This window comes from Haemaphysalis longicornis, unplaced genomic scaffold, assembly GCF_048455015.1.
Source record: "Haemaphysalis longicornis isolate Haplotype H1 unplaced genomic scaffold, Haemaphysalis longicornis Haplotype H1 scaffold_4, whole genome shotgun sequence".
NCBI lineage: Eukaryota > Metazoa > Arthropoda > Arachnida > Ixodida > Ixodidae > Haemaphysalis > Haemaphysalis longicornis.
Genome location: NW_027526361.1, coordinates 59,358,156 through 59,385,132, shown reverse-complemented (window position 1 = coordinate 59,385,132; position 26,977 = coordinate 59,358,156). Strand labels below are relative to the sequence as shown.

The following is a 26,977-nucleotide window of genomic DNA, read 5'->3' as shown; positions in this document are numbered from 1 at the left end:
AGCAACTCCATCAATACACGCTGGGATGATTCGTTCAACGAAAATAATCTTGATACATCTCGCTGAAGTAAGCTACTTCTGAAAGCATGTGCAAACCGAGAGGTGCAAAGGCTGCGGGGTCGTGCATCTGGTTGGGGAAAATAGTAAGTAGGACCGTCATTATTACGTTTTTTGCTATACCGAATAATAGTCATGGCTCCCCGCTACAAACAGTTTATAACAACTTGAAAACAAATTCTTTAGACTCACTGCGGTAAGATAATTATTGTTCGAACAGTCAGCATACATTAAAAGATAGGAGCCGCGACGTTGTGAAAGGGCGCAGAAATATCATCAAGCAAATAAACTTACAGACAACAGTGAAGTGAAAAAAATTGCGCTTAAACAAATAAGCAGAGACACACAACCCTTACAACGTGTGCGCATATCACTTGCTCTAATAAGTCAAACCCGATTATTACGAACCCGAATAGAGCGAATTATGCTATATATGGAACAAAAACAAATAAGTTATGAAAATACATGCGAAACATATTCCTTATAACGAAGTTCACCTCGGGTATATCGAACTCAGTGAACCTAAAATTGCCGCCGAAATGCATGGTCTCACAGCGGTATTTGAGATGTTCATTGGCCACCGTTGAGACGTTGAGCCTCGCATGGAGCGACGTGACGCCCGACACTTTCCGTAACTGAAGCAGAGTGGGAAGCCAGGCTAGTAGAAAATGGTTCATGACTGCAACTCCGCACAAAAAAACGGGACCATAGAATTCCTTCGGGGATTTTCTGAGTGTCGTCGACGACCAGGTTGCCGTCACTGAGCCCCTCTGATGCAGACACGGTCGCCGATGTCATGGCAGCTGGAGCTGCTGAAAGCACCAAAGAGGCAGAGGATATTGCGAGTGAAAGCCGTCCAATGCTTAATGAAGCGCTTTCGGCAGTTGATATGCTCAGGCATTATTACTTTTATATTGAAAGACACGGACTCGAAGGCTGTGCTAGTTGATGCCGCCAAAATGAAAGTGAAAAGTAGAATCTTTTTTTTTTTTGTGAAGTAGGCAGTTGAGGTGGAAAGTAGCCTTATTGCTTGCAGCAAATGGATTGTTTTGTGTATGGTAATGACATACTTCATATTGTGTTGGTTTCCGCATGTTGGGATTGGGTGTCCCGCGTATTGCGAACTAGCAACAAAAAACTTGTTATCGGCGGGTTTCGCTATATCAAACTATTGGATATATCGAACTAATTGCGACGCATATTATAGTTCGCTATAACCGGGTTTCACTGTGAGAGCCAATCAGGTCATACAGTCAAACCCGGCTATAAGGAACCCGGATAGAGCGAATTATGCTATATATCGAACCAAAATATTTCAGTTACGGAAATACATGGGGAAAATATTCCTTATAACGAAGTTCACATCCGATATATCGAACTCTGGGCGCCTAGAATGCCTGCCGAAATGCATGGTCTCGAAGCGGCGATTGAGATGTGGATTGGCCACGACCACAGAGCAAGAGCCGCGACTGAGACATTGCGCCTCGGACGGAGTGACGTGATGCCCGACACTTTCCGTAACTGTTTCCGACCGACTCACGATGGAACCCGCAAATTCCGCGAGTCCGGAACAAGACAGCAGCATCGGTGAACTGTGGGAAGAGCTCGCCAGCGTTCTCGATGATGTCGCGAGTGAAAGCCGTCCGACGCTTACAATGAAGCGTTTTCGGCAGTCGATGTGCTCCGCCAATGCTTTTTTAGATTTTGGAGGACGCGGACTGGTACAAATAATGTTTCGTGTAGAGAATGATATGCTAGTTGAAGCCGCCAAAATGAAAATGAAAACAAAAATCACCGCTTTTTTGCAAAGTAGGCAACTAAGGCGGAAAGTAGCTTTATTATTTGCAATAAATGGATTATTTTGTGTATGGTAATGGCTAATTTACTGTGTTCGTTTCTGCATGCGGGGATGGCGGAGTTGGGAGGGGGGGGGGGTGGCTCCCGCGGATTGCGAACTCGTGAAATAGGTTCGTTATAAGCGGGTTCGGCTATATCGAACTATTGGATATATCGAACTAATCGCAGTGCATATTGCAGTTCGCTATAAACGGGTTTGACTGTATAATATTGCGAATTGTAACTTTATGTGGCAGCAGGAAATATTATTTGGCAGCCTAAGCTGTCCAATTACGCGTAAAACCAACATTGTTGTTCTTCGTACATCAAAGGGCCACCGCAGCAGGCTGCAGTGTAAACGAAAACAGATTTTAGTTCATGTGGGATTCGAACGCGGGCCTCTAGAGTAGGAGAAAATAGCGTGTTACCACTGCGCTATTTCCGCAAGTTTCACGTTAGTGGAGATGCCCCCCCCCCCCCTTTTTTTTTTTCGGGGGGTGCTTGTTTAGAGTTAAACTATGGGCCTAACATACCACTTAGCGTTAGTGTATTAGGAATCGGCTGGCCCAGGGACGTTGTATACCGCACAAATTCAGATATGACGTGGTTTAAATCCTCGCGCACATCCCAAAGAGGGCATAGGGGGGAAGTGGCCTGTTGCAGCTTGAAGAGAAAAGGACTTGGGTAAGCGACATTCAGCCGCACGGGGAGAAGAACCGCTTCGTAATGCTTGGTGAGTTCCCGTGCCGGTCTATGGAGTGAAGCGGCGCGTAATTTTGCGGCACAGCAGCCCGCCCAGATCGCTGAAAATTCCAGCAACCTTTGACGCAAGAGCGGAAGCATCTTGTCTGGAGAACGGTATAACACTGGCCCATGTAGACCATGCATGATCGATGCCGCAGTGTCCGCCTTGACAATCCCAGTTATAGCGCTGTGGGCAGAAATACTCTGAAACTCTACATGATGGGGTGTCTTTAAAGCTTGTAGGCGCAAGGCATTAATAATCACTCAGCTCTATTGCAGCCACGAAAGACGTTCAAAAAGAAAACGAGATACATATTGGAAAAATTTTCAAATTTCGCGCTTCGACGGCTTAATACGGGCAGGCGTGACACAATGCAGAGCATAGTCGTTATCAGTGTGTAAATTGCGAGTTAGCATACAAGCGATAGGATCAAACTGAACTACAGTCCCCACTGAGATCGCCCAGTCATGTTTCTTGTCGGCGGCTCAGGTCATCGGCCGCCAATCAAACAAACAAGATTCTATGACGTCACAGAAACTTCGCCCGAAAGTGGATGGTGTGTCGCCACTGCTTAATCTGCTTTCTTTAATGTCTATGTTATTTGTTTGGAGCTTGCGATAACACTGGTGTCATTGTTACTATCTCGTTAACGAACCAAACGTGTAGTTAGTTTCATGGCTCCATAAACAGCACAAGAGAGTTTATTGCTGGGCTAGTTGATGCATAATAAGTTTAGTGGAAACCAGCTGAACATTGAAAACAAAGGACTAAGTGTTAACAAAAAAGGGATAGGGACACTCCGGGCAGTGTCCCTGTCCCTGTGTCCCCATATAACTTCTTTGTTAACACTTCGTCCCTTGTTTTCAGTGTTCAGCTGGTTTCCCCTAAACCCAAAAACAGTGCGCGGCGGCAGCCGTACGTATGAAACACCGACTGTTGGCCAGTGCACTGGCAGAAATGCATACACGACGGCACCCAGACTTGGCGCCAAGAATGATTGGGGCATTCGCCTTGGCAGAGCTTCCGTCCCGGCGAGCGATCCGCTTGGCTGGAGGGATACTGAAGTGGTGATTAAGTGGTTACGCCAGGCAATTTCACAGGCCTCTGGGGACGCACCTTCAGTTTCTGACCTTGTCCCGCAAGGCTACAGGAAGCGCTTACTAAGCGCGCTTACAGCGGCGAAGGCAAGAAAGGTTAAGACAAACTTAACGCGCAGGCACACGTGAAACAAAGAACACGAGTGTACCGCTGTAGTTCTGTCGTTCTTGGATGGTCGCGGACCCTGTGTTGAGCTAATGCTAAGTTATTTCGCATACAGGGCGTACTACACTTGTCAGAAGCGTTAGCAACAATAAAAAAGGCAGTGGCGGTCTATGCACAGAGCGGTAGCTTACGATAGCCACCTGCGTATCTTCAGCATGCTGAAGATACGCAGGTGGCTATCGTAAGCTGGCATTCGGCGCTAACGAGGCTGACATTCTGCGCTCGGCTGCAGCAACGCATGCGCACTAGCTCGGTGACTAGCCTGAACCCTATCGTAAGCTGCCGCTCCGTGCACAGGCTTACAAGTCATTATTTGTTGTTGTTAACACTTTCGACGAATGTACACGTCGCGAATCTAGTGGAATCATTTCAGAGACGTTGCACCTTGTGCGCATCAAACTATGACTATGCGAAAGAACTTTGCGGAATAATCGGTGAATTATGCGTAAACAATCGACTACGAAAAAAGGGCCTCTAAAAAGGGGCTAAGAAAAACGTTGCTTGATTAAGCTGCCACAAAAGGCCCTGGGGCTTTATTCTCGACTGCACAAATTTCCAGGGAACTGGGGAATTTGCCGGAAGTCTTTTCTGATTGGCTTTCAATTTTGGTCACGTGCTTCCGGTTGACAAAGCGGTTGTGTGTGGCTTCGTCATTTTGACGTTTCATGACGTTTACTGTCAACAGTGCTAAAGTTTGCCTTATTTCTCTTTACTGAAAGCGCATAATTCTTGGCCGGACCCACCGCGGTTGCTCAGTGGCTAAGGCTTAGCACGAGGTCGCGGGTTCAATTCCCGGCCGCGGCGGCCGCTTTTCTGATGGAGGCGAAAAGAAAAAACGCCCCTGTGTAGGAGATTTCGGCGCACGTTAAAGATCCCCAGTTGGTCAAAATTAATCCGGTGCCCTCCACTACGGCGCGCCTCAATCACCTGTGTGGCGTCGGCGCGTTAAACTCTACAATCAATCATAAATAATTCTTAGCCGGCAATGAAAAACTACACTAAATGCTCCGGACATGACAACGTAGGCCTGTCTTTGCTATTCAACAACAATACTGCTTGTAATACACGCCATATTTGTGATTGGCTGAGAAGGCGTGACGTAATTTAAACAATTGGCGGGAACGATCACGTCACACATTGGCAACTTCAGCCTGCGTAAAAGTGACATAATGTTACGTAACAGCTTGAAAATGGCGGCTGCTTTTGCAGCGAAATTGGGCAAAGCATTACGCCGACCTTCGGCGCCGCTAAATGTCCGGGAATTTGCAGCAGGCGCAGTTTCGCATGACGCGCGGTTTAAAGCATGTTGTCTACCGAACGAAATAATAGTTTCGACGACTGTTTCCAAGTCAGCGGTCACGGAGAATACAAATGACGTGCAGTATTTTTCTTTTATATTTGGCAATAATATAAAAATTATTTGTTTTGCGTAACAGCAACATAAGAGGGCAGTACACGCCTCTCCATGACAAAGAGAACCCAATGCCTGGCATTTGTCCGCACTTTTCCTATAGTAATGTGCTGGGTCACATGATCAAACTCAAAAGAAAAATAACAAAAAAAAGTGACTCTTCTGTTTATTACAGCCCTGAATGAAGTCGATCTTGACGAATGGGTGAACCGGTGACATCGGTGCGCTCCATGGTTATCCGGCGTAGCTCTTCGCTGCTCTTATGTGTCATACAAGCGATGGTCGCGGCCGTCTTTTCCTGTGATCACGCCATAAACTTGTAACATAGCAGCAGACGATAGCGTGGCGGTGGTGGCGGCCGGGAAGGTTATAACGCAACAAAGCTTGCATTGAATCAGAGAGCCCAAGTATGTTACTAAAGGCGAGTGAAATAAATAAATAGATACGGGAAAAAAATTGCTTGATATTTTTTAGCGCAACATCCGCCTTTCGGTCGCTTTTGGATCAACGTTACTGGATCTCCTTGTGGTGTTGACGCCAATTCTGACCTGCAGAAATGTGTTTCTCTTGCCAGCCTCAGCTACCGTATTATTTTTTATAGTACGTGCCAGGTGTTTTTATATCTTTTATGCGCAATATTTGACACCTTGGTTGCGATCTTTGTGAGTGAAGCGTCAAATTACACAGCATGTCGTCATAGCTATATGTGTATTACGTCACTGATTGCTGACGTCATCCTTACGCAAAAAAAAAAAAAAAAAAAAAAACCCGGCGAATTGCCTGGGAATTTCTGCAGTCGAAATAGGGCCCCTGGTGTTCAACATAGGCACAAGTCAACCGAAATTCAACGTCTGGAACGTTCTTGGGAGTATCTAAACCACCTTCAAAATTTTGCTAGTGAGCGCGTGAGGGCATGCGTGGGTGCCATAGAAATGTCCAACCTTCAACAAAGCGGAAGCATAACCGCTCTCGCAGTATTATTTGATGCTTAGAAGCTGAGGCTGTAAGGTTTTTGTACGCAAGTTGTAGAACCTGCCACGCGATCATCCATAAAGCTGACTAAATAATTTTATTGCTTCTAGATACAGCCGAAAGCCGAAAACTGCTGCCTCAGACCCGTATCCACGTAAACACTCACGACACATACCTAGCGGGGGATCGAATAAAGAATTAGGTTTAATTCCTTGTGACATAGATCTGAACACTCACCTGGTGTAAAAAAGTGCCTCAGATTCATCCCGTGTATGAGCACTTGAATCGTATACCCGCGTTGGAGATTAACCAATATCGGCTTTCTTTGGTGGCAAATAGACATTGATTTGGTCGTAAATAGGTCTGCGGTGGTGCCTGAACAGCTAAGCCGTTGAGCTTCTGACAATAAAGTAGCGGTTTAGGTTTTGAGTCTATCGGTTTTATTACAGGGAAGCCGTCTATGGCCAGGATCCAGCAGATTATCTCCGACAACAGAGCGATGCAGACAAGAATCGCACGAAAGCGTAGCTCTACTTTGCGACGCCCACTCAAATTCGCGGGACCATAAAACTGTGTGACACACCTTCATCGTACGGAAAAGAAATAATAAAACATACGATAAGGGCCTGCAGCCTTCATCTTTTGATGTAAAACTGCTTATATTGCCCTAAAGAAGGTCTTCCCAGCAATGCTTATGTGTTTAGAGGTGAAGCCGATTTATAAGGGAGTCCGTGTACCCCTTGGTTTGTGTAAGCTGCCTTTTCCACATTGTGTTTTGCACCGTGAAGCATGGCAATCTATGGAGGGAGTATGATTACAGAAAACGGCTCCAACTCTCGTGTTATGGAAAATATACTACACAAATTACATAACAATTAGCCACTAAGACGACTCTACCATTACGCCGAGTTACTTCAATTACTTGTCGTAATTAGTTCACAGTGAAGTTGTAAACGTTACAGAATCCCATGACCATCCACGGAGGGAGTATGGTTACAGAAAACGGCTGTAACTATTTTTTTTACCAGAACTATTTGGAAGCAGATTATAGGACAATGAGCCGCTAAGACAACACTAACATTACGCACGTACACAGCATCCCTGGTCATCCTTCTTCACAGAATAGAAGGGCGCTGACTTTTGCACTCTCCAATTTCTGATAGAGGCAAAACACTCCCCAAAAAAGCACAAGCGCATGCTACTATGGTGCGCTCTACGGGAACCTGAACGCGTTTATGCGATCCTTTCCGCATACAGGTGCGTTAAACACCGAAGTTATGCATAAACCGTTGCTCACTCAAAATTTTTTAAGCACAGTTTTGATTGGCAACGATACCCCCTCCACGAGCGGACATCTGTCAGCCTTTTCTTGGCACCAGATGCGCGCCCGCGTAGCTTTTCCTGGTCCCACGTTTGCGTATAATGACTTCGCTTGACACATGACACACGAAAACACGATGCGCCCCTAATGCGGGGAGCGACAGGACGATGAGAGCGGCCGACGCGCTGCCTTCATTTGCATAGTCCGATTCGAGGCGGAGGACCAGGCAGAACAGGTAATCAGGGGCCTGTTGGATTCCAGCCCTGACGTCATCTCTCTGTGGTCAGGCAGGAAACCGGAGAAGGCTTCCCACTCCATCTCCCGCCCTCTCCATGATCTCTCACTGCGCCTTTCGATTGGCCCCGCTTGTTTTCTTGGGGCGATCTCGCTCAAGACGCCCGCACATGTTCGGACGCCTTGTCTAGGCTCCTTCTCTCGGCGGAAGGGGAAGAGTAGCGTCAATGTCACCGCCTAACGTAGCGCATACGCTCTCCGCGTCGAGGGCGTTCGCGCCTGGCTAGCTCATGTCGCAGCTTTCGATTGCTGCTGCTCTTCCTCGCTTTCTTCTCGGGTTTAGTTTTACTTTGGTGGGGGGGAAGAGGGGGGTTTCGTTTTGCTTGTTTTTGTACCCGCGTAGCCTCCTCTCGCGGATGGCTCGTAGCTTGAGGTTGCCCGCCAGATGGCGGGTCCGCGGCGCTATAAAAAAGCGCCAGTTCGAGTGAAAGTCCGTGCCCCTTGCGACTCTGAAAGCACTTTTGCCAGTACGCCGAAGAGAACCGAAGGTATGTACGCTGTCAAAGCTACGCCGCCACAATCGGCTTTTACAGAGCGCGCGCTTCAAGTGCATTGTTTCGCAGATGATGTATGAAGATACCCCACGGATTTTCCGGGGAGACTTTCAGATTTTTCCGTCACGTTTCTGTTCCCACCTTTTTGGCTTCCAGCGTGTAGTGCTAAATCGCTCTTTAAACCCGACGTGTGCAAGCAAAAAGGATTGAGCACGGCTGCGTCCGACAGACACCCAAATCTCCGTGGGGAAAAGAATCCTTCTTTTCAGTGTCTTACGCAAGCGGCGCTTCTCTGGAGTATAGGATCTCGCGGGTTCCGTGGCCTGTGGCTTAACTATGACATTTACGGTCCGATTCAACGACCTCGAATGGACGGAATTCCATCCGCAGATTGCGCTTCCCTGCTCTACATCTCCGCATCTTGGCAATGTAACACCGGCTGTCGTTCCAGAAGCATACGAAATGGCGATATCGATCGTAACATCATCCGTCTTACGTATACAGCACGAGCAGTGGTGGGGACAGTAATGTCACGGTGACGTTTCGCATAGAGACGACCAGCGGTTTGAAGGCTTTTGGCTGCCGTGGTTCCCTTCTTTGTGAACAGTGTAAATGTAACTCCTTGCTATAGGCACGTTGCACCGCACAGAGGCCGCTGTGAGCGCAGCACTTTTCCAACTAAAGTTGTCTGTAGCGCACGCTGGGGCATCGATAAAAGAGTCGATTTTTCGTGCCGTCATCACCCGCTGCCTGCAGCATCCCCCGCTGCCAACGATCTATGGTATTGACACTGAAACATGGTGTAAAGAAAGTCGGCCGTGATGAATGCATCGGTTCCTCCCTGCCATTTGTATGATCTGCGATCTGACTGGTCGGCTACAATATCAACAGCTAACGTATTTTCGTCTGCGCCACTTAAACTGTTCGTTCTTCTCAGCCTTGTTATCATGGCGCCTTCTTAGATGCCTTCTTCGTGTTGGCGCCCGTGCGTGACTCGTGATAATTCAGGCTGTTGCAGTCTAGGACAGGGCGCCGACACTTACGTAATATGAATGCTACGAACCGCGCCTGTTATATTCGTGGCATCTTTCCTACAGTAAACGACCCCCCTAACCACCAGGATATAGAAAATGGCGCTGCCGCTTACGAGTCGAACATCAGCGCAATGTGCCTATATCTTATCGTCGCCCGTGTATTCAATTTCGGCGCACGTTAAAGATCCCCAGGTGGTCAAAATTAATCCGGAGCCCAAAACTACAGTGCGCCTCATCGCCTGTGTAGCGTGGGTGCGTTAAACCTCACAATCAATCAATCAATCAATCAATCAATCAATCAATCAATCAATCAATCAATCAATCAATCAATCAATCAATCAATCAATCAATCAATCAATCAATCAATCAATCAATCAATCAATCAATCAATCAATCAATCAATCAATCAATCATGTATATTTTCATAGTAAAAAATACAGCCTCGCATATCTGATAAGTGGACTAAGCCGACGTGCGTCTTGTTCTGGAGTGGGAACGCTGACTATACTTCCCTTTTTAGTGATTTTGTACACGAGCAGCTGTCCATAATTACGGTGCGCCGAGGGTTTTTACTTTAAAGGTGTTTAGTCGTTGAAATAGCACGGAGTTGGGTGTGGAATTATCTGGACTGGCGGCATCGGCAAGCGTAGCCTCGTATACAGGTTCCATCGCACATTCTGGCCACGTACACACGTCAATATTGCCACCAATCGCCCAGCATTGACTAAATAATCAATTTAGGGGATATCCAAAGGGTTTTTGTCGTAGAAAAAAGTCTCAATAATATAACAGCCTTCACTTGTCATCATAGTATCTTGTACTGCTTTGGAGGACATAGTCAGTTCAGCCACGCCTGGGAACCAAGGCTTCTTTCTCCCAGAGCCACAGTTATCAAAAGAGATACCGCGCTAATATGAAAAACCAATAGCATTGAGGGAACCCGGCCATCGTTATCTCGGACGCGATCGGCCGCCTATTGAACCGAAACAGCCTTACTCGCAAATCCTGGCCACTGACAACGTTATTCATTACTTGCTCTTCCGAGGTAACCGATTGACCGATTATTCTCCCCTTTATCTCGCGTTCCTTTAGCTGGGAGCCCCTCACGCGTGATCTACATCTGCACGCAGACTCACTTGGCACACACGGCACGCGACACGCATCGAGCCGAAGGACGCCCGGCTTTCCTTCTTGGCCGGCGTGTGTGTTGGCCGTGAGATAGATCGACGACTGCACTATAGCGGATCCCTCTTGGCCCCCGCTGTGGCATACGAATAAGGAGGGACTTCAGAGGACCCGCTACAAAATCACACTAACATAGACATATATGTATGCAGGGCGCGCAGTGTAGGAGACACGTGCTGGTTCTGCTGCGCGGATGTTTGACTTATCTTTATTAGTGCGTGAACACGCCACGGCTTCAAGGGCAGAATACACTTTAAAGGGAAAGCTTTCTTAGTGGAACCGATGGCTTCCTGTTCAGAAACTAGTGCACATCTCCACATAGTCCGGTTGGTCGACCGAAAAGCTCTGATAAGATCTCCGGACACACTGCACGTGCGTCGAACCGGGTTTTTTCCATTGTGTCAAAACGGCTACTTGAAAATCGCGAAAAAGGAACGGTTATAGATAAGGATTTACACGCATCGATCATGAAGAAGGAGTACATACATAGTATACCTTTATCACACAAAGCACGTATCGGTATACTACATTTAGATCGTTCGTAGGTGCGCTTACTGAGAGTCGTCGCACGGGTTCGTTCTCCGTTTGCGATTTGGGTATTTGACGGTGTGAGGTTCGATTAGCCGCACTTTCGGCGAAGGTTGGACGCACTTTTGATGCAGTGCCAATGTAAGAAAGTTTTCGCGCTTCTTTCAACTTTATTTGGGAAGGAAGGGTAAGTTCTTTGCTGCGCTTTGATCTTGCCAATGTTTAGCGGGAATGCTTATTTATTTTCGTAAAAAAACAACCCTACGTGTATTTGTAAATAAAAAGCGTTGATATTTTGGGGCATGCCTGCACTGCTAGTTCGGAAACATCTTGCCTATACAAACTATGTGCTTAGCTAGACTTTAATTTACGGCACAAGTGTTGTTTTTGTTTGTTTGGTGATATGAAAGTAACCGTGAGCTTAAGCCGGCTTCAAAAAGCGACGCCGGGAAACCAGCCACAGATACCCTTCGCACGTTAAATAGGAATTAAAGTTCTGCTTTCCCCTCTGATCCCGCCCAGGCGAGCCTCCTGCAAGAACTGTGAGCCATGTTTCGCAGCGACCTTGTCTTTGCGTTAATTTAAATATTTGGTGTCATGGTGGGGCGTAACGCCGGAACTGATCACCACAGCGACAATGTGCGGCCGCGACCCCCCGATTCCTCCAACTCTGATTGGCGCCGGTGGGGCGACAGACGAAAGAGACTCCTACCTCGCAGCGATTTCAACGCGCAGCTGTACCGATTGCATAGCCCGCTTAGTTTCGTTACTGAGCTTCTATGGTGACGATAACCTTAGTGACATAAGTATCGATTCGACGCGAGGTTGCACGTTACGAGACAAATGACACGTGAAAACCATGACAACAAAAATTAACTAAAAGATTCGCAAAAAGAAGCACTGAGAGGTCGTGCAGTAATTTATTCTACCGCAGGGCATGCTATTTTATATTTCGCGCTTTTCGTGCAACTAGGGATCGAGCCAGCGTAGTAGCAGTTTAGAAAAGCCACTGCCTTAGACCTCCGCAGAAAGCGCCGCCGTGTAGCGAAAGCAGCGGTGACGAGGTTAGCGTTATTTTGTAGTTACGCTTCCCGCTTGGTGGCGCACCACAAAAACAGGCCTATCGCACATTGCCGCCCACCCCCCCACTCGTCGTTCTGCCCTACGTATGTATGCGTGCATGTATTGACAGAAACATTGAAAGGAAAGTCCACCAGCTGGTGTAACTTTGTGACACTATAGGGGCGGATGCACCAGAGTGCCTGGTGGGTGTTTTGGGGACGCATAAGCTTTCTGTCGTGTCCTATCACGCCCCCACTACCGTCCTCTACTCCCGCTTCCTATCCCCTAAACTTCCTACGCTTAAGTATGCACAGTCAGCTAAAGGAATCCATTCTGCCGTACACGGGTTTCTACTCAGCATCACGATGGTTCCTCGTATGTGCTCGGACCGGGTATCTCTTCCAAACAGGCTTCGCAGATCCGAGCGTCTATTTTGCCCGTAAAAAAAAAAAAAAAAATCGCGATGCCAACTGCGCAGGCAGCCCCGTGAACGAAATCCCGTCAGTCGCGTGTTGAATGGGATTGCTGGAAATGTAAGCCTCCATTAGGTGTTAGCAACAGCTTTTGACATTCGTGCTCATGTTTGCCACGTGCACTGCCCACGAATCGAACCCGCCCTCCAATCCCCCCCCCCCCCCCCCCCCAAAAAAAAGTATTTGAAGCGTTGAAGCGTGGCGACGGATAAATGTGGCACAGGCGCCTGCGCTCTGAAGCGAAGGTTTTAGTCTTGTTCAGTCATTACAATTCACTGCGAGCATGGTCGAAAGGGTGGACTCTTGTAAATGGAAGCTGGCTTTAACGAACACTGTATGGGGGATTAAGAATTTTTGAGCGTTTGCAAGAAAGTGGAGAAAAACATGCACTCCGGGTGGGGTTCGAGCCCACAAACTTCTGATCCCGTGGCCAATGCCTTACCAGGCCAGTTACCTGGGCGGCTGTATTCTCCGCTATTTTGTGGGGCATTTGCGGCCGTACCGGCAGCAGAATCGGCAATGCATCGGACGCGTACGTAATCCGAAGCTTTTTGGTTCGGATCCCCCCAGGGGCTCATACTTTTCGCACTGTCTTTCTTGCAAACGTTTCAGAGTTTTATTTTACACAACAACAACAAAAAAGAAGGTGGCGAACTACTTCTTCCAAGCCTTAGTTGGCGTTCTTGGGTGCTGAAGGTGTCATTACACAGTCGAACCTTTTTAGTTCAAACTCTCATCCTTCAAACCAACAGACAATTCGAACGGTCCGATTGGTCGCGGGAAGTAACGCGTTTTTTCAGCAGCGAAAAGCTCTTTAATTCGAACCGTGAACAGGCGCCAGGGTTAGCTCGAACAAAAATACCCATTCCCACTGAGTACTTTTTGTGCAATTTCAAGCGGAATGTCGCGTGCATCCTACCATATGTTGTTCGACGTTGGCAGTTTTCATACGCCTCTATGACTATTTTTGATATTCTTCGTGTATGGGTGCGTCTTTTTCCAGTCTGTGCTACCTGAGCACAACGTTTCGTAATCGGGAAGTACGCGCCTGCTTCTCTGGCCGTACTTTCGCAGTATGTGAGTATTCACATTGCTATCATAAGAACGTGCCGCGGGGCCTACTTTACTGCGCTATCGTTGCTAATATCGCTATCGTGCGCTGTACCGCTACTCGAACGGACCCTCCCCCTCTCCCCCTCCCCAAGTTCAAACTCCGGTTATCCGGTCAGTTCTAGCATATTTTCTCTCACCTCACATTTCGAATTAATGAGGTTTGACTGTGTATATACACGAGTATATATTGTGCGTGAAGGGACCGCAAATGTTTGTTTTTATTAACTGGCACGCCCTTGTGTCCCCATTTCATGGTGGCGGACACTACGATAGCAGCAGCAGCAGCCATGGTATCCCCGAGGTACGCCCTGTTCTTGCTCGTGGCCGTGGTGGGCGTCACCTGGGCCCACCCGGGTGGGGCCCCAGAGGAGGCCTGCGCCACCATGGAACCCGTGCACAAGGACTCGCTCCACGAGGAGGCCAGCCCCGCGACGCCCTATAAGCTGGTGCAGGACAAGAGGGACTTCAAGGGCGGCGACTCCGTCGCAGGTACGCGCACGCTGCAGTGTGTCCTCGAGCTCTTTCCTCTCTGGAAGCGTAAAAACTGCCTGCGTGATCCCTATATGCATCCACACCAGCTCTCGCATTAGTGCCCACTCAGAGAATCGTCCAAACTGCAATCTGTAGTGCTTGAGGGAAGTTTCCAGGGGAGGGCCGCTAGCGAGCTTCTTGGACTGTAATGAACGATATTGATCAGTTATGACAAAGGGCCGAGTTTCCCAACAGTAAGGTTTTTGAAGTTAAGTACTGGTAGAAGAGGCTTGCCTGTGAGTATGCGGTCTGTTATTGGTGGTCTCTACATGCGAGCTGCTTGTCTGCAGAAAGTTTAGAATGTGGCGTACATATTAAGGGCCTGAATGGGTTCAGGCCAGTACAGAGTTAATCCGTACCTTCTAAGGGACAGAGAACTCCGAGCCGTAGCACTGACCGCTGCGCGTGCACGACTTCGCAGTGACCCTGTCCTCTAGCGGCCCTGCCTTCAAGGGCTTCCTCGTGAAGGCGTTCAACGAGAAGAACCAGGAGGTCGGCCAGTTTGAGGCCAGCGAGGACTCAAAGCCCATCACCAAGTGCTCTGCCGCCACGCACACGGGCCCTGCTGACAAGACCGTCGTAAAGGTGCTCTGGAAGGCACCAGAGGGAGTCTCCGGCAAGGTGCATTTCAGGCAAGTACCCGCCGCTGGGCTCTTTGTTAGCGGTCGACTCGGAATAGCGGCGGTCGACTTTTCGATAAAAGAAGGCGACGGTAGGGATGTGACGCAAAAGATAAATGGATGACGTGGGCTCTGGGGAATGGGAAAACTCGTAAACACGCTGTTTGATTGATTCATCCATTGCTTGACTGAATCATTTATTCATTAGTACATTGTTTATTGTTTGATTGATTTGATTTATTGATTGCATAAACGTTTATTGAGAAAAGCCACTGAGAAAAGAACATAATAAAAGTAAGCAAATCATAAAAAATACACTTTAAAGCTCCCAATGTTCCTTGGTGTTTAGTTCTGGTATTATACGAGACAGCTGATGATATAATGTTCACCTGGAAAGTTTTCACTTTAAACACTTAGTGTTCGCCAAAAGTTGCGAAGTCGCGTATTTTTTGGTGTTGCCTAAAATAACGGCGTTCAGAAGATTAACAGAAAATGAAATAAAGAATTATAGGAAGAATTGACTCTGATATTTTGTTCGTCTTGGCAGAATTACCAGCTAGTATCTCGGAGGCATCCAGCAAAGATCTGACTTACTGGATCTGTACAGGAAAAGCAATCCGCAATCCTGCCGTGCGTGTGTTTCCGCATGTGTGGTACTTCTTAAATAACTTAAGCTGTGACAAGGTGATGATGTGATGTGATGTGATTTGACGAGGAGTGATGCGATGAGGTTGATGGTTGGCTTGATTGGGCAAGCTGGGTGAACTATACAAACACTGCTTGGCATTGCATGTTAGTAGTGAGGGGCCCAAGGAGTTAGTGCACTTCAAGTCACTAATCTGGCCCTAGCAGAAGAGGCTATACACAGAACGTACGAATCACAATAAAAGGACGTGGGTTCGATTCCCTACCGCGGCGGCCGCTTTTCTGATGGAGGCGAAAAGCAAAAACGCCCGTGTGTACGAGATTTGGGCGTACGTTAAAAATCCCCAGGTGGTCAAAATTAATCCGGAGCCCTCCACTACGGCGTGCCTCCTCGCCTGCGTTGCGTCGGCGCGTTCGAACCCTACAATCAATCAATCAATCAATCAATCAATCAATCAATCAATCAATCAATCAATCAATCAATCAATCAATCAATCAATCAATCAATCAATCAATCAATCAATCAATCAATCAATCAATCAATCAATCAATCAATCAATCAATCAATCAATCACACTAAAAACAAAAAAAACCCGCAGAGAACAGCAGGAAGACAGGTAGAACAACCAGCAATATATTTTAATTGTTGGGATAGAAGTAGAAAATGGTTCCTAGAAGCGCCATAGTGTCCGTGTTGTACTGAATTTTCCTCCGAAGAGCAGTGGGAGTAGCTGGGTAGCTCTGACCTAGGGACACAACTCTCCTTCGTAGACAGGGCTACGCTAGTCGCCGCCAGGCTGGAGCGTGCGGCCGCACAGATCCCTTAAACCTACTGAAAATAATAACGTTATTCTGTCTCTCTCTCTCCAGTGTAGCACCCTTGTTGCAAACCATTTATATTGAATCTCCTCCCCGACTCAGTATGCCAGTCAAAACGCGCTGCCCTTACCACGCGACGAAGTGAACGTTGTGCAGTGGGCCGCTGTTGCTTAGCACAAGCACCAAGCTGATTATGCTTATTTCCCGCGCTCTCAACCTTACAGAAATTCTAGCCAGACGTTGTGCTCCCCACCACTTTAGCATGATAATTAAGTAACTAATATTTCGAAAATTTTCAAAATTTTATAAAATTCAAAATTTTTTTCGAAATATTGTTTCAAGAAAAATTTGGTTTGGAAATTGCGGTTCGCTTGATGTTGCTGCAACATTGTAGCCGCCCTTACCAACGAATTCATATTTTTATAACTGCTCAAGAAATCTGACGCTTCAAGTCTTCCGGTAACTTTCTGATGACACGAATGTGCCCCGTACGTTCTGCTTGTTACACGCGCCATTTCGGTCCGCTCTTACACACGGACGGCTTATTTCTGCTCGTGTTGCGACGGCTACGTCCCAATATAATTATATACTAGAAAATAGAAGCGAGCAGTTACATCTCTTGCTATTCTTCTCTATCTCTGTCTTATCATCGTATTATACTGGCCATTAGTTAATATTATGTCTGAGCACATGAGGCTCAAACCATCCGAATCTGTTTCTAAGGATGGGAGGCGGAACCTCCGGGACTGAGCGCCACGCACGCGCGTTGGGGCAGCATGACGTCAGCGGCCGAGAGCCAGCACAGCGGAATAGAGCTGTGTGCAAAAGGATGATGTCGTGCAACGATCGCTATTGGCGCCTTGGGCGAAGGGGCGTAAAAAGCAAACGAACGGGTCTCGGCAGATCAAAACAAAAGCGTCATAAGCAAACCAACGTGTCTCAGCAGTACTCCAAAAGCGGAACCATGCTCGCGCTTCTATAGCAATTATGCAACAGATGGTTCTTTAGTTTTCGTGTCAACCTCTATTTTCAGGCCTCTCTCGTTAAACATTTGCGTTTCTTCAAAGAAACCCATGGAGTAACTGTGCAGCGCCAAAAGTGAACAGTGTTGTTTCGAAAGCAGAAATGTGACGTGCAGACCGCGTAATCTGTATCGCGAATTGCGACAGCGCGCGTCAGTGGACCTCACGCCCCTCCGCACTCGCGTATTGCACAACACCATATACTTCCTCCTTTTTACTTGCGCTTTGTTATCTTCACGTGTATCCTACTCCGCTCTTCCAACATCAGCGGGAAGCGCAAAAGAGGACGCTTTCATTTCCTGCGCACAGAGAACTTTACGAGGCCGCTGAACAGGCGACATAATGTCTGCTCCTACAAGCCCCTGCCTGTATGTATAAACCACGGTACCGCGTACATCAAAGGAAAGCTTGCTTAGTACAGCGAGAGACGGCGTAATTATATCTGCATCTTAACTGCGTTTTAGCTGGCACTCGCGCCAGCGCAAAACATTCATTTTCGAACACCCGCCGAGACCGTCAGAACACATAGCCTATGAAAGATGGGGCACGTGTCGGCACATTTGTAGAAAACGTGTTTTCGTTGCTGCTCACTCTCACCCCCCTTTCCTTTTTTTTTTTTTTTTTTAGTCCCGGAACGGGCACTGTGCTTGCGCAGACCGGGAAACTCAAATTAGACGCTGTGCGGTCGTTAATGCGGCAAAACGTCCTGCAAAGCGCGAACAATGGGAGAATTTCTGCACCTGGCGTGTGAGGCGTTTGTTTTTAGCACGGCCGCTCAATGGAAAGAAGGTCCTTTTCATCGATCCGCCGTGGTATTTAGCATGCCCTCTTTTGTCGGTGCCAGTAGTATGTGGTACACAGAGCACGCGGCCGGCGCGCACTCAATTTTACGCACTTTGTCAGTGACGTGTGCCACTTTGTTGTTTAGACGAAGAGATTTCTGTTTGAAGTAAGCAGAGCGACTCGCCTCGTTTATCCTTCATTTCATTAATTATAATAAATGCCCGCGGGTATAGGGCTTAAACATCATAAAAGTTACCGAATGGAGATAAGTAACGGAATCATTATTCCTTTTTCTGGCCGCCGTTTACTGACGCCATCTAAGTAGTATACGTAGAGGTAACTGCGCACTGGTCTCTCTAACTTCATATTCGACTAGAATGCACAGCGCGAAAGACAAAGACACCAAAAAGACAGAACTTCCACTCAAGCTCGCTAACTTGCCGTACCGGACCGGCACACTCCAACAGTGACCGACTAAGAGTGGAGAAACTAAAACGTTTAAGGTCAGCGTCAATTCTTCTCCTGAAGAATAGATAAGAGCTCAGGATACGATCACAGCTATGTGAAGGGCGCATTCATACGCTCTCGAGCACGCACGCACGTCTCTTCAATCTACTCCTCACTCGGGTGCACAGCGGGAGAGGACTTCTCTTATCTCTGTATACGGGGGAGAGTTCACTATCTTCGGAAAGCGGTATCATGATATCGCTCTGCAAAAAGAATGGCGGGACATTCTGCCCTACTTTATATCGTCTGCAACCGGACTTTCTCGACTTTTCAGGCCTGTGCAGTCCGCGGGCAGTCCGAGGTCGACCCCGCTCGGACTGGAGGTTGTATACACATGGGATAATCGAGTTCTGGGTTGCATTCCGGGCAGTCCGGGGGCAGTTCAAAGCCTGTTAGTGCGAAACCGCGCCAAAAACAGGGGTGAATGTCAACACAAAGCACGGATTCCCGTAAGATCTTCGAGGTGGTTTAATAGTGGCCCCTTGAAGCGGCATCAATGGACCATGCAACACGTCAAATCGAAGTCATAGGCGATGGCGAATGCAAAAAAATCGTACATGGCAAGGAGAGGAGATTAGAAGAATTCGGAGGAACACTGGTAGACACGGGCATTTATGCAATGGATATATATATATATATATATATATATATATATATATATATATATATATATATATATATATATATATATATATATATATATATATATATATATATATATATATATATATATAGAGAGAGAGAGAGAGAGAGAGAGAGAATAAAATTTAATGAAACCGAGGAAATGCTTCAGAGAGGCCATGCAGTGAAAATGAGGAGGCAACCTCAATGTAAGACCGTGAACATGCCGTTCACGCAATCAAGTGCTATTCTGGTTCCTTTGGAATATAGTTGTACATGTTGTTGAATAGGTTGCCAGTATATTGACGTATTTTTGCCTGCTTTCTTGCACTGTAGGGCCACCGTTGTTGTCGACATCCACAAATACATCACCGGGCTTCAGAGCACCGTGGCCTAAGCTCCTTCCTCCCAACCATCCAGGCTGCGCTGTGCAAACACATCATTCGGACGTGGCATTTCTTTTCTCTGTTTTGTTTTCGAGTGTTGAACACAACGGGTGAAGCACTACCGTCTTAAGCAAATAAAGATAAATCACGAACTCACCTAATCTCGTCTTGTGCTTTTTTGGTGGGAGGTAGGTCAAACGTCTCCACACCGCAACTGCGTTCCCCTGCTTATTGAGGGAGTACTTGGGCAAGAAAGGAACTCCAAAGGGCAAATCCTGGCTCCTTTCCTTGCTCCAATGTTTCCAATTTTGGCTGAAAAAAGAATGTCCAGTTTTTCTCGTCAGTATTCCGAAGAAAAATCGTGAAATAACCTCGGTAGCTTTGTCGAAACCTTGGATTCCCCGGCTCGCTGCCGTCAGGTTGGAGATAGCGGTTGCATAAGCTTTTTGACAATACATTTATAATATGAGGAGCCTAATAAAGACGATAGGCGTTAATAACACCATGATTATTATTATGGTGAATTTTCTGTCGAAATAAAAGCCCCCTTTTTTTTCTCTGGACGACATAGTTTGTTAGCATACTTAACGTTCGAACAAAAAGTGGTAAGTATTCTTTGGAAGGAACTGTTTAGAGCACCGAATGGGATCACTATGATGAAGTGTATACAAGTGACATAGGGAATATTCCTTAGAAACTCGCGCACCAGATTAATTTCCCAAAACCTTGCTCCACTTTTGGCGCTATGAGCCACCACGTGGGAAGGTACACCGATCGGAACATAGTTGAGAGGGGAAGGGGACGGATGCTGTTTCTTTTGGAACCAGGTGTACATAAAATTATGATAGAAAATGATTACTTTGTTGCGCAAGTGTTCCCTTAAAACGTTCACCTGGCAAGGATGCAGAATTCTTTGATACGCTGTATGTGATGATGACTGCCACCAGCCGTATTATTAAGACAGCACGGTGTAAGATATCCATATCTTATACTGTGGTAAATGGCGACCGTGCTTCGGCGGTTTCTTAAAAAAATGTGGTTGTTCCCTCTTTAATAGGAACCGGTAATGTGCCTTCACAGGAGCAGTTGTATATTTTTTGTGCATCGATATAAACTTGCACGTCGCAACTTATATTTCGTCGGTATGACACCGTCAGACGCATAAACGTTAGAGACTGGATTGTCCGCGTCGTCGCATTGCGTAAATCCGACTGAAACCATAGCCGGCGCTCGGAAACCGTCCGTGCGAACGAAATTAAACGGGTTGTCAGCGAATCGTTTGGTGAACACACGGTGCGCTACAGCGAAAGGAGCAGCGGACCGTGTCACGAGCGCGACATCCGCAAGTCGGCTTCTCCGCAGCTTACGCTGCGCGTATCCCGTACACGTAGGCGCTGGCATCGAGGCGACGACTGTCGGCTCTCATTATTGTCATGATGCACTACTTGTTTCGCCTCTCCTAAAAGGGGATGAGGAGAAAAGCGAAAGAAAAGGCCGAGAGGTTATCCAGGCTTAGAGCCCGGACTGCTACTCGGCACTGGGGAAGGGGTGCTCAGGGGATAAAAGAGATGGCAGGCGAAAAAGGGGGGATAGGAGCGGGGTCGCGCACACACTTTAGTCCCTTCGTGGGCACTACAGTCTCTCAGCTAAACCTGTGTCCTTCATAAAACGCAGAAGGGCTTTTGTTGCCTTCTGCGAAGTCGATTGTAGGGGTCTTTGTCCTAGAATAGTCCCTAGCTTGAACAGTTCATTGTCCAATCTTCTGAGCTCGGCTGCCAAAACGCGTCTTTCCGATGAATACTTGGGGCAACAACAAAGCACATGGTCGATTGTATCTTCAACCTCGCAGGCGTCGCAGTGGGCACTACTGGCCATCCCGATGAGGAAGGAGTAGGCTTTCGTGAAGGCCACTCCCAACCACAGCCTACAAAGTAAAGTAGACTGTGATCGAGTTAGCCCACACGGAAGACGACGCTGGAGTAGAGGGTCCTGGTTGTGGAGGCGCGGGTGCACAAAGTCCGGTGTATTCCATTGGGTAATGGAGGTCCTCCGAGCGAACTGACGAAGCAGCCTAGCGGCATCAGTCCTTGCAAGCGGAAGCAAGATGGTCCTTTCGCTGTCATGGCCTGTCCGGGCAGCTGCATCAGCCGAGACATTGCCGGTGATTCCACAGTGACTTGGCAGCCACTGAAACACAATATTATGGCCCTTCATGACAGCCTGGTGAAATAATTCCCGAATTTCTGTCACTAGTTGGTGCAAAGGACCGTAGCGCAGGGCTGCTCGGAAGCTTTGCAGGGCGCCTTTGGAGTCGGTAAAAATGGACCATTTTTGGGGAGAAGCTTCCATGATGTATTGAAGAGCTTCACGGATGGCTGCAAGTTCAGTAGCCGTCGAGCTCGTCACATGGGCGACACGGAATCGAATCTTGGTTGATTCTGATGGTATAACCACCGCACCTGCCGAGCCGTCACAGAACCGTCTGTGTATACATGCTTCCGGTCCTTATGTTGTTCGTACAGTAACTGCATAGAAAACTGTCTGAGAGCCAGTGGTGGTAAGTCGGCCTTTTTTCCGATGCATGGAACATGCAGACGAATGTCCGGTGTTGTCAGGCAGAACAACGGGGAGGACGGTGTGACCGCAGGCGTGTAGTCTGACGGTACCTCAGCCCTGTGCGCTGCGACAATGGCTGCAAAGGAAGAGCGTGGTCGACTCTGAGGAAGCTGCGCAAGGTGGTGACATGGTAGCCTCGTGAGGAGCCTGATGTGTAGGCGTAGCGTCTCAGTGGTCACATAAGTTGCTGTAGAATAGTCTTGGGCAATGTATAATGTGCCCACTGTTGAAGCACATCGCGGCAAACCAAGACACGTGCGGAGAGCCTGCGCTTGGATGCTCTGGATCACCCGAAGGTTAGAGGAGCCTGTACCGGATATCGCTGGCAAGCTGTAGCGCAAAACTCCCAAGAAGAGTGCCTGGTGCAGTTGCAGCATTCCTGTGACCGATGTGCCCCACGTATTCCCAGCGAGAAATTTGAAAATGTGGGCGATGGCGGTGAGTTTTTTCTTTAAAGGAGCCATGAAGAGAAAACAAAAGTTTGTTTTATTCGAAAGGTTAGGTGTTTCATAGTACCCCAAGCGCTTTCCCGGAAGCAAATGATGCTTTATTCACTGAGAAATAAGGCAATTTAAGCCAAAATTTTAAATTTCCCGCTAAAATTGCACATTTGGTGACGTGAGCAATGGCGTCACACGGGCCGGTCCATGAAACAGATACTTAGTATGTCGACTCCGTATAGCACCCACACGCGGGAGTCGACCGAGACGGCGGCCATTTTAAAAATACTTGTAAAACCTAGTGCACCCGCAGCCCTAGTCATGGAATCGCCTCATCCGGAGAACAAAACTCTCGCCGAGGAGCTAAGGCTTGCATTTAACAACCTCACACCACTTGAACGCTCAATGCTTCCAAGTGCACGAGCGGCAAGAGTTGTGGGATACGCGGTGGACGTGAAAGCGACCATTCCGCGATAGCCACAACAGACGAACGCCCTGCCGTCGGCACCGCTGCCTCGTCAGCCCCGTCGCGATGGACGAATACAGACTGGTACGTATGTGCCGTATTTTTATTAGGGTTAATAATAGTTCAACTTCAGTAGCAGTATCGCTTATGCCAGTTGGCCGGTGTCGTGTATGGAAAGCCGTTCGCGCGAGCTCTCTGCTTCGACCAGAAAGATACGAGCGTCAATGCACAGTGTTTACGGCATTTTTTCCCCCAAGGTCAGAGCGCCTCGAACCCGAAAATTCGTCTGCGCGACGGCGAGATGTCGAGCTCGGCCAGGCGGTAGTTTCGTACGCATTGGCGCACACGCTTGCGTGTTCGTTCGGAACTTCAACCGTTTACTCCACCGTTCTTTGTCATAAAAAGAATGTGCAGTATGTTTCACGGGCATTTAGCTCGCTATGCAAACTGTAAGCCCTGCCTAACATGCGTTTGCTTTTGCCGGCCTCCGCCAATCGCAGAGCATTCCCAAGTGACATCATAGGTTCTGTTGCGGAAAATGAGCTGGTGGGTCGCATGGTCATTTCCTTTTTTCCTAATTATGTAGCTTATTTGAGCGAAGTTTGCGTTATAAGTGGTGTCGTTATGGTTCTAACGAGGCAATCTTTCGAATGAACCAAACTTGTGTTTTCTCTTCATGGCTCCTTTAAGAAGGACACATGTGCGCTCCATGACAGGTCCCTGTCGATGATCACGCCAAGAAATTTGTGATTTCTGGAGTAAGGTATCGACTTTCCATTGATGGTTATGGGATATCGGGACATGGTTTTGCGGGTAAACGCAACGACCGCGCACTTTTCACTAGAAATACTGAGTCCTTGCTTTCGGAGGTATGCCCTCGTCACATTGGCCGCTTTTTGAAGCCGTGCTCGCAGCTGAGGTCGATTAACAGCCGAAGCCCAGAGGCAGATGTCATCGGCGTAAATGGATATACGGACAGTCTTCGATAGAGCGTGGACAAGCCCGATTATCGCTAGGTTGAAGAGGGTTGGGCTTAGCACCCCACCTTGAGGAACACCACGTTTGATGATGTGCTGCGATGTTGGGCCGTCTTCTGTCATTACAAAAAATGATTTTTCGGACAAGAAGGTACTGCAACACACACTGAAGGGAAGGATGTAAGCGTTCGTCATGCTGACACCGGTGTGGCAGCGCCATCTGAAAGGAAGGCTATAAGGCGCGTTTGTCGTCCTATTCACCCATCTGTTCATAGCGCAGTCGGGAGCGCGTTTCGTACCTCCCGTTGCGGCGAAAGGGTTTGTTGCTCGAATCTCGGCGCCGCCGCGTCAATCGAAGTTTTTCTGGCGATGTCGTTTCAGTGACGGATATGACGTCAGTTAGATCTTGGTGGACCCCGACATGAAACACTTTCGTGTTAAACAAAGCAAAAGGAGTTTATTAAGGTGAACTTGTGCCTATACTACTAAACGGCGGGGGGGGGGGAGGGGGGGGGCAAAAAAAATGGCTCCAATCCACGCTGGGGAGGTGGTTGGAAAGCAAAGCCTTAAACGACAACCACAACAATTGCTCATGCGACGTCACTTGAATTCACACACGTGGCTCTACAAGGAGTGAAACCAGAGATTGTGCCAGCCGTTACCTGGAATTCGCGAGGGCGGCGTCCGGATCCGGAACGCAGCAGCAGCGTCGGCCACGGCCGGGCTAGAGCGGCGGACGCCGCCGCCGCTGTAGGTCGGCCGTGAGTCAGTAGGAAGAAAACGGACAGAAGCGACTTTCGAAGGGCGAGACAGCGGAACTTAGCCATTCTGATGTACTCGCTCGGGGACACACCACCGCGCGACACAAGCGCGGACCCCGAAACAGTTCGGCATGTGAGCTTAGCGATTCCCATTTATACCGATTTAAACTAGTTCGTTTAGTAAGTTTGAGAACTGCGAGAAAGCTGAGGGAGCTTTTATAATCGCTATTTATCAGAACCAGTTGCTTCTTTCGCTTTTTGTAATACGTCTTAAAACACAACCGAATTGGTATTTCCCAATTAAGAAAGCGGAGTCCCATTCGTGGTAAGCAGTGCGCAAGAGGTAGCGTTTACCTAGCGGCCAGATGTCTGTATGTGGTTTGTACATTTTGTTTTCCCGCCCTGAAAAACATTCCTTAACGTATGTTTGCCGTAGGGCCACTTAATTCCGTTGGGTGCGGGCTACCCTGGAGGTGCTGTCGAACAAGTTAATCAAGCCGTGCGAAGGCACCGCGCAATGGACGCGAAGCTGCACCAAAAACAGGCCCAAAACAACCCTCGCTAAAGCAGACGACAAAGCCGTACCACCGACGCCACCGCCGGCGAGCAGGGACTTCCGCGCGGGGAACGCGGAGTAAATTCGCCGCGCCATCTCTAGTGTGCTCCGTGAGTGAAACCCTCTGCCCCCCTCTCCCATCACCCCACCGCCGCCTCCGCCGCGTTGGAAGTTTGTTTGACGACAGGTGGCGCCAACAGCCCCAGCCTCTAAGATGCTTCGCCCCTAAAAGCATAAGGTTCAGTTTAAGAATACCGGCACAAATATTATTTATTTATTTATTGAATACATGCTACAGGCCATCATTAGGTCCAAGCAGTGGGGCAAAAAAAAGATAAAAGACGAGGAAAAATACAAACAATACAAACAACAAGGCAATTATACAGTGTGTAAGTCATTCCATTCTAGTATCGTACGCGGAAAAAAAAGAATATTTGAATGTGTCAGTAGCAGCAAAATATGGGGTGAAAGCATTTGATTTGTGGTGTCTCGTATGTACTCTCTCATTCTTCTCGCTGTCCTAGACAGGCTTTGTCGTTTGTGTACAATTTGGTGAATGCTAATGCAACTTGATCCTTTTTTTCGCTATTTGGTTTGGCCCTATCCCACAGTTTCTTAAGTACTTCTCGAATTTTCTTGGAAAAATCTTCCCCAATCGAGAAATTCGTACCTTTCAGTTTATAGCCGTCCTTTAGTATGCTGCTCTTGTCCCGCGTGTCAAGAAGTTTGAAAGTTACAGGCCTTGTCTTGTTGGAGTCCGGCCGCCCAAACGATGGATGCGTTTAATTGCGACTGGCTTTAGTTCCAAAGTATTTTCAATGATTTCATTGATCACAGCACGCTCCAGCATTTCGCCGGTCTCTTTTTCAACCTCAGGTATTCCGTAAACGATTAAATTCGATCTCCTTATGTGGCTTTCTACTTCATCAATTCTGTTCTCTAGAACCTGGATATGAGCTCTCATGGACGTCACTTCTTTCTGACAAGACTCAACCTTTTGTTCTAGTCGTGTTAGGGCATCCATTTTGCTTTCTATGTTTACCAATCGCATTACCTTTATCTCCTTAATGTCGCAGGCAATTTCTTTTGTTTTTTTATTTGAGCGAGTTCGGGCCCAGGGTTTGTTTCGATGTCTCCTCCGAGTAGTACTAACCATTTCTTCAAGAGGGAAGTAATGGCACACATCGTAAGGCACAACCGTGGGCACGGCAGCACCAGTAAGCAAGGGTCACCAGAATGGATACACTTATCGTTTTGTAGTCTCACCTGCGTAAAGAAAATCAAGGGATTGTGAGCCCACCACATGCTGCCAGTGCCGCCGTGCCCACTGAGCGTGAGGAACGAAGGCTTCTTATACGAAGCCCAGTTGCACGTTGGCGCCGCCTGTACGTTGATATATTTGGCTGCAAACCATGATCTGGCCGATCCGGGAGATAGAC

The 26,977-nt window shown here is 47.9% G+C and overlaps 1 protein-coding gene across 2 annotated transcripts; it reads left to right on the top strand.

Moving 5' to 3' along the window:
* The first annotated feature begins 8,234 nt into the window (after positions 1-8,234).
* On the top strand, positions 8,235-19,878 carry LOC144178771 (putative defense protein 3). 2 transcript variants are annotated; one of them, XM_077706878.1, is made up of 4 exons: positions 8,235-8,387; positions 14,062-14,277; positions 14,741-14,951; positions 19,673-19,878. In XM_077706878.1, exons 1-4 carry the CDS (start codon positions 8,285-8,287, stop codon positions 19,731-19,733), a joined length of 591 nt encoding a protein of 196 aa, XP_077563004.1. In that variant the 5' UTR covers positions 8,235-8,284; the 3' UTR covers positions 19,734-19,878. The 2 variants fall into 2 exon arrangements, with proteins under 2 accessions (XP_077563004.1, XP_077563005.1); XM_077706879.1 differs by having other exon boundaries at positions 8,254-8,387; positions 14,065-14,277.
* The last annotated feature ends 7,099 nt before the right edge of the window (positions 19,879-26,977 follow it).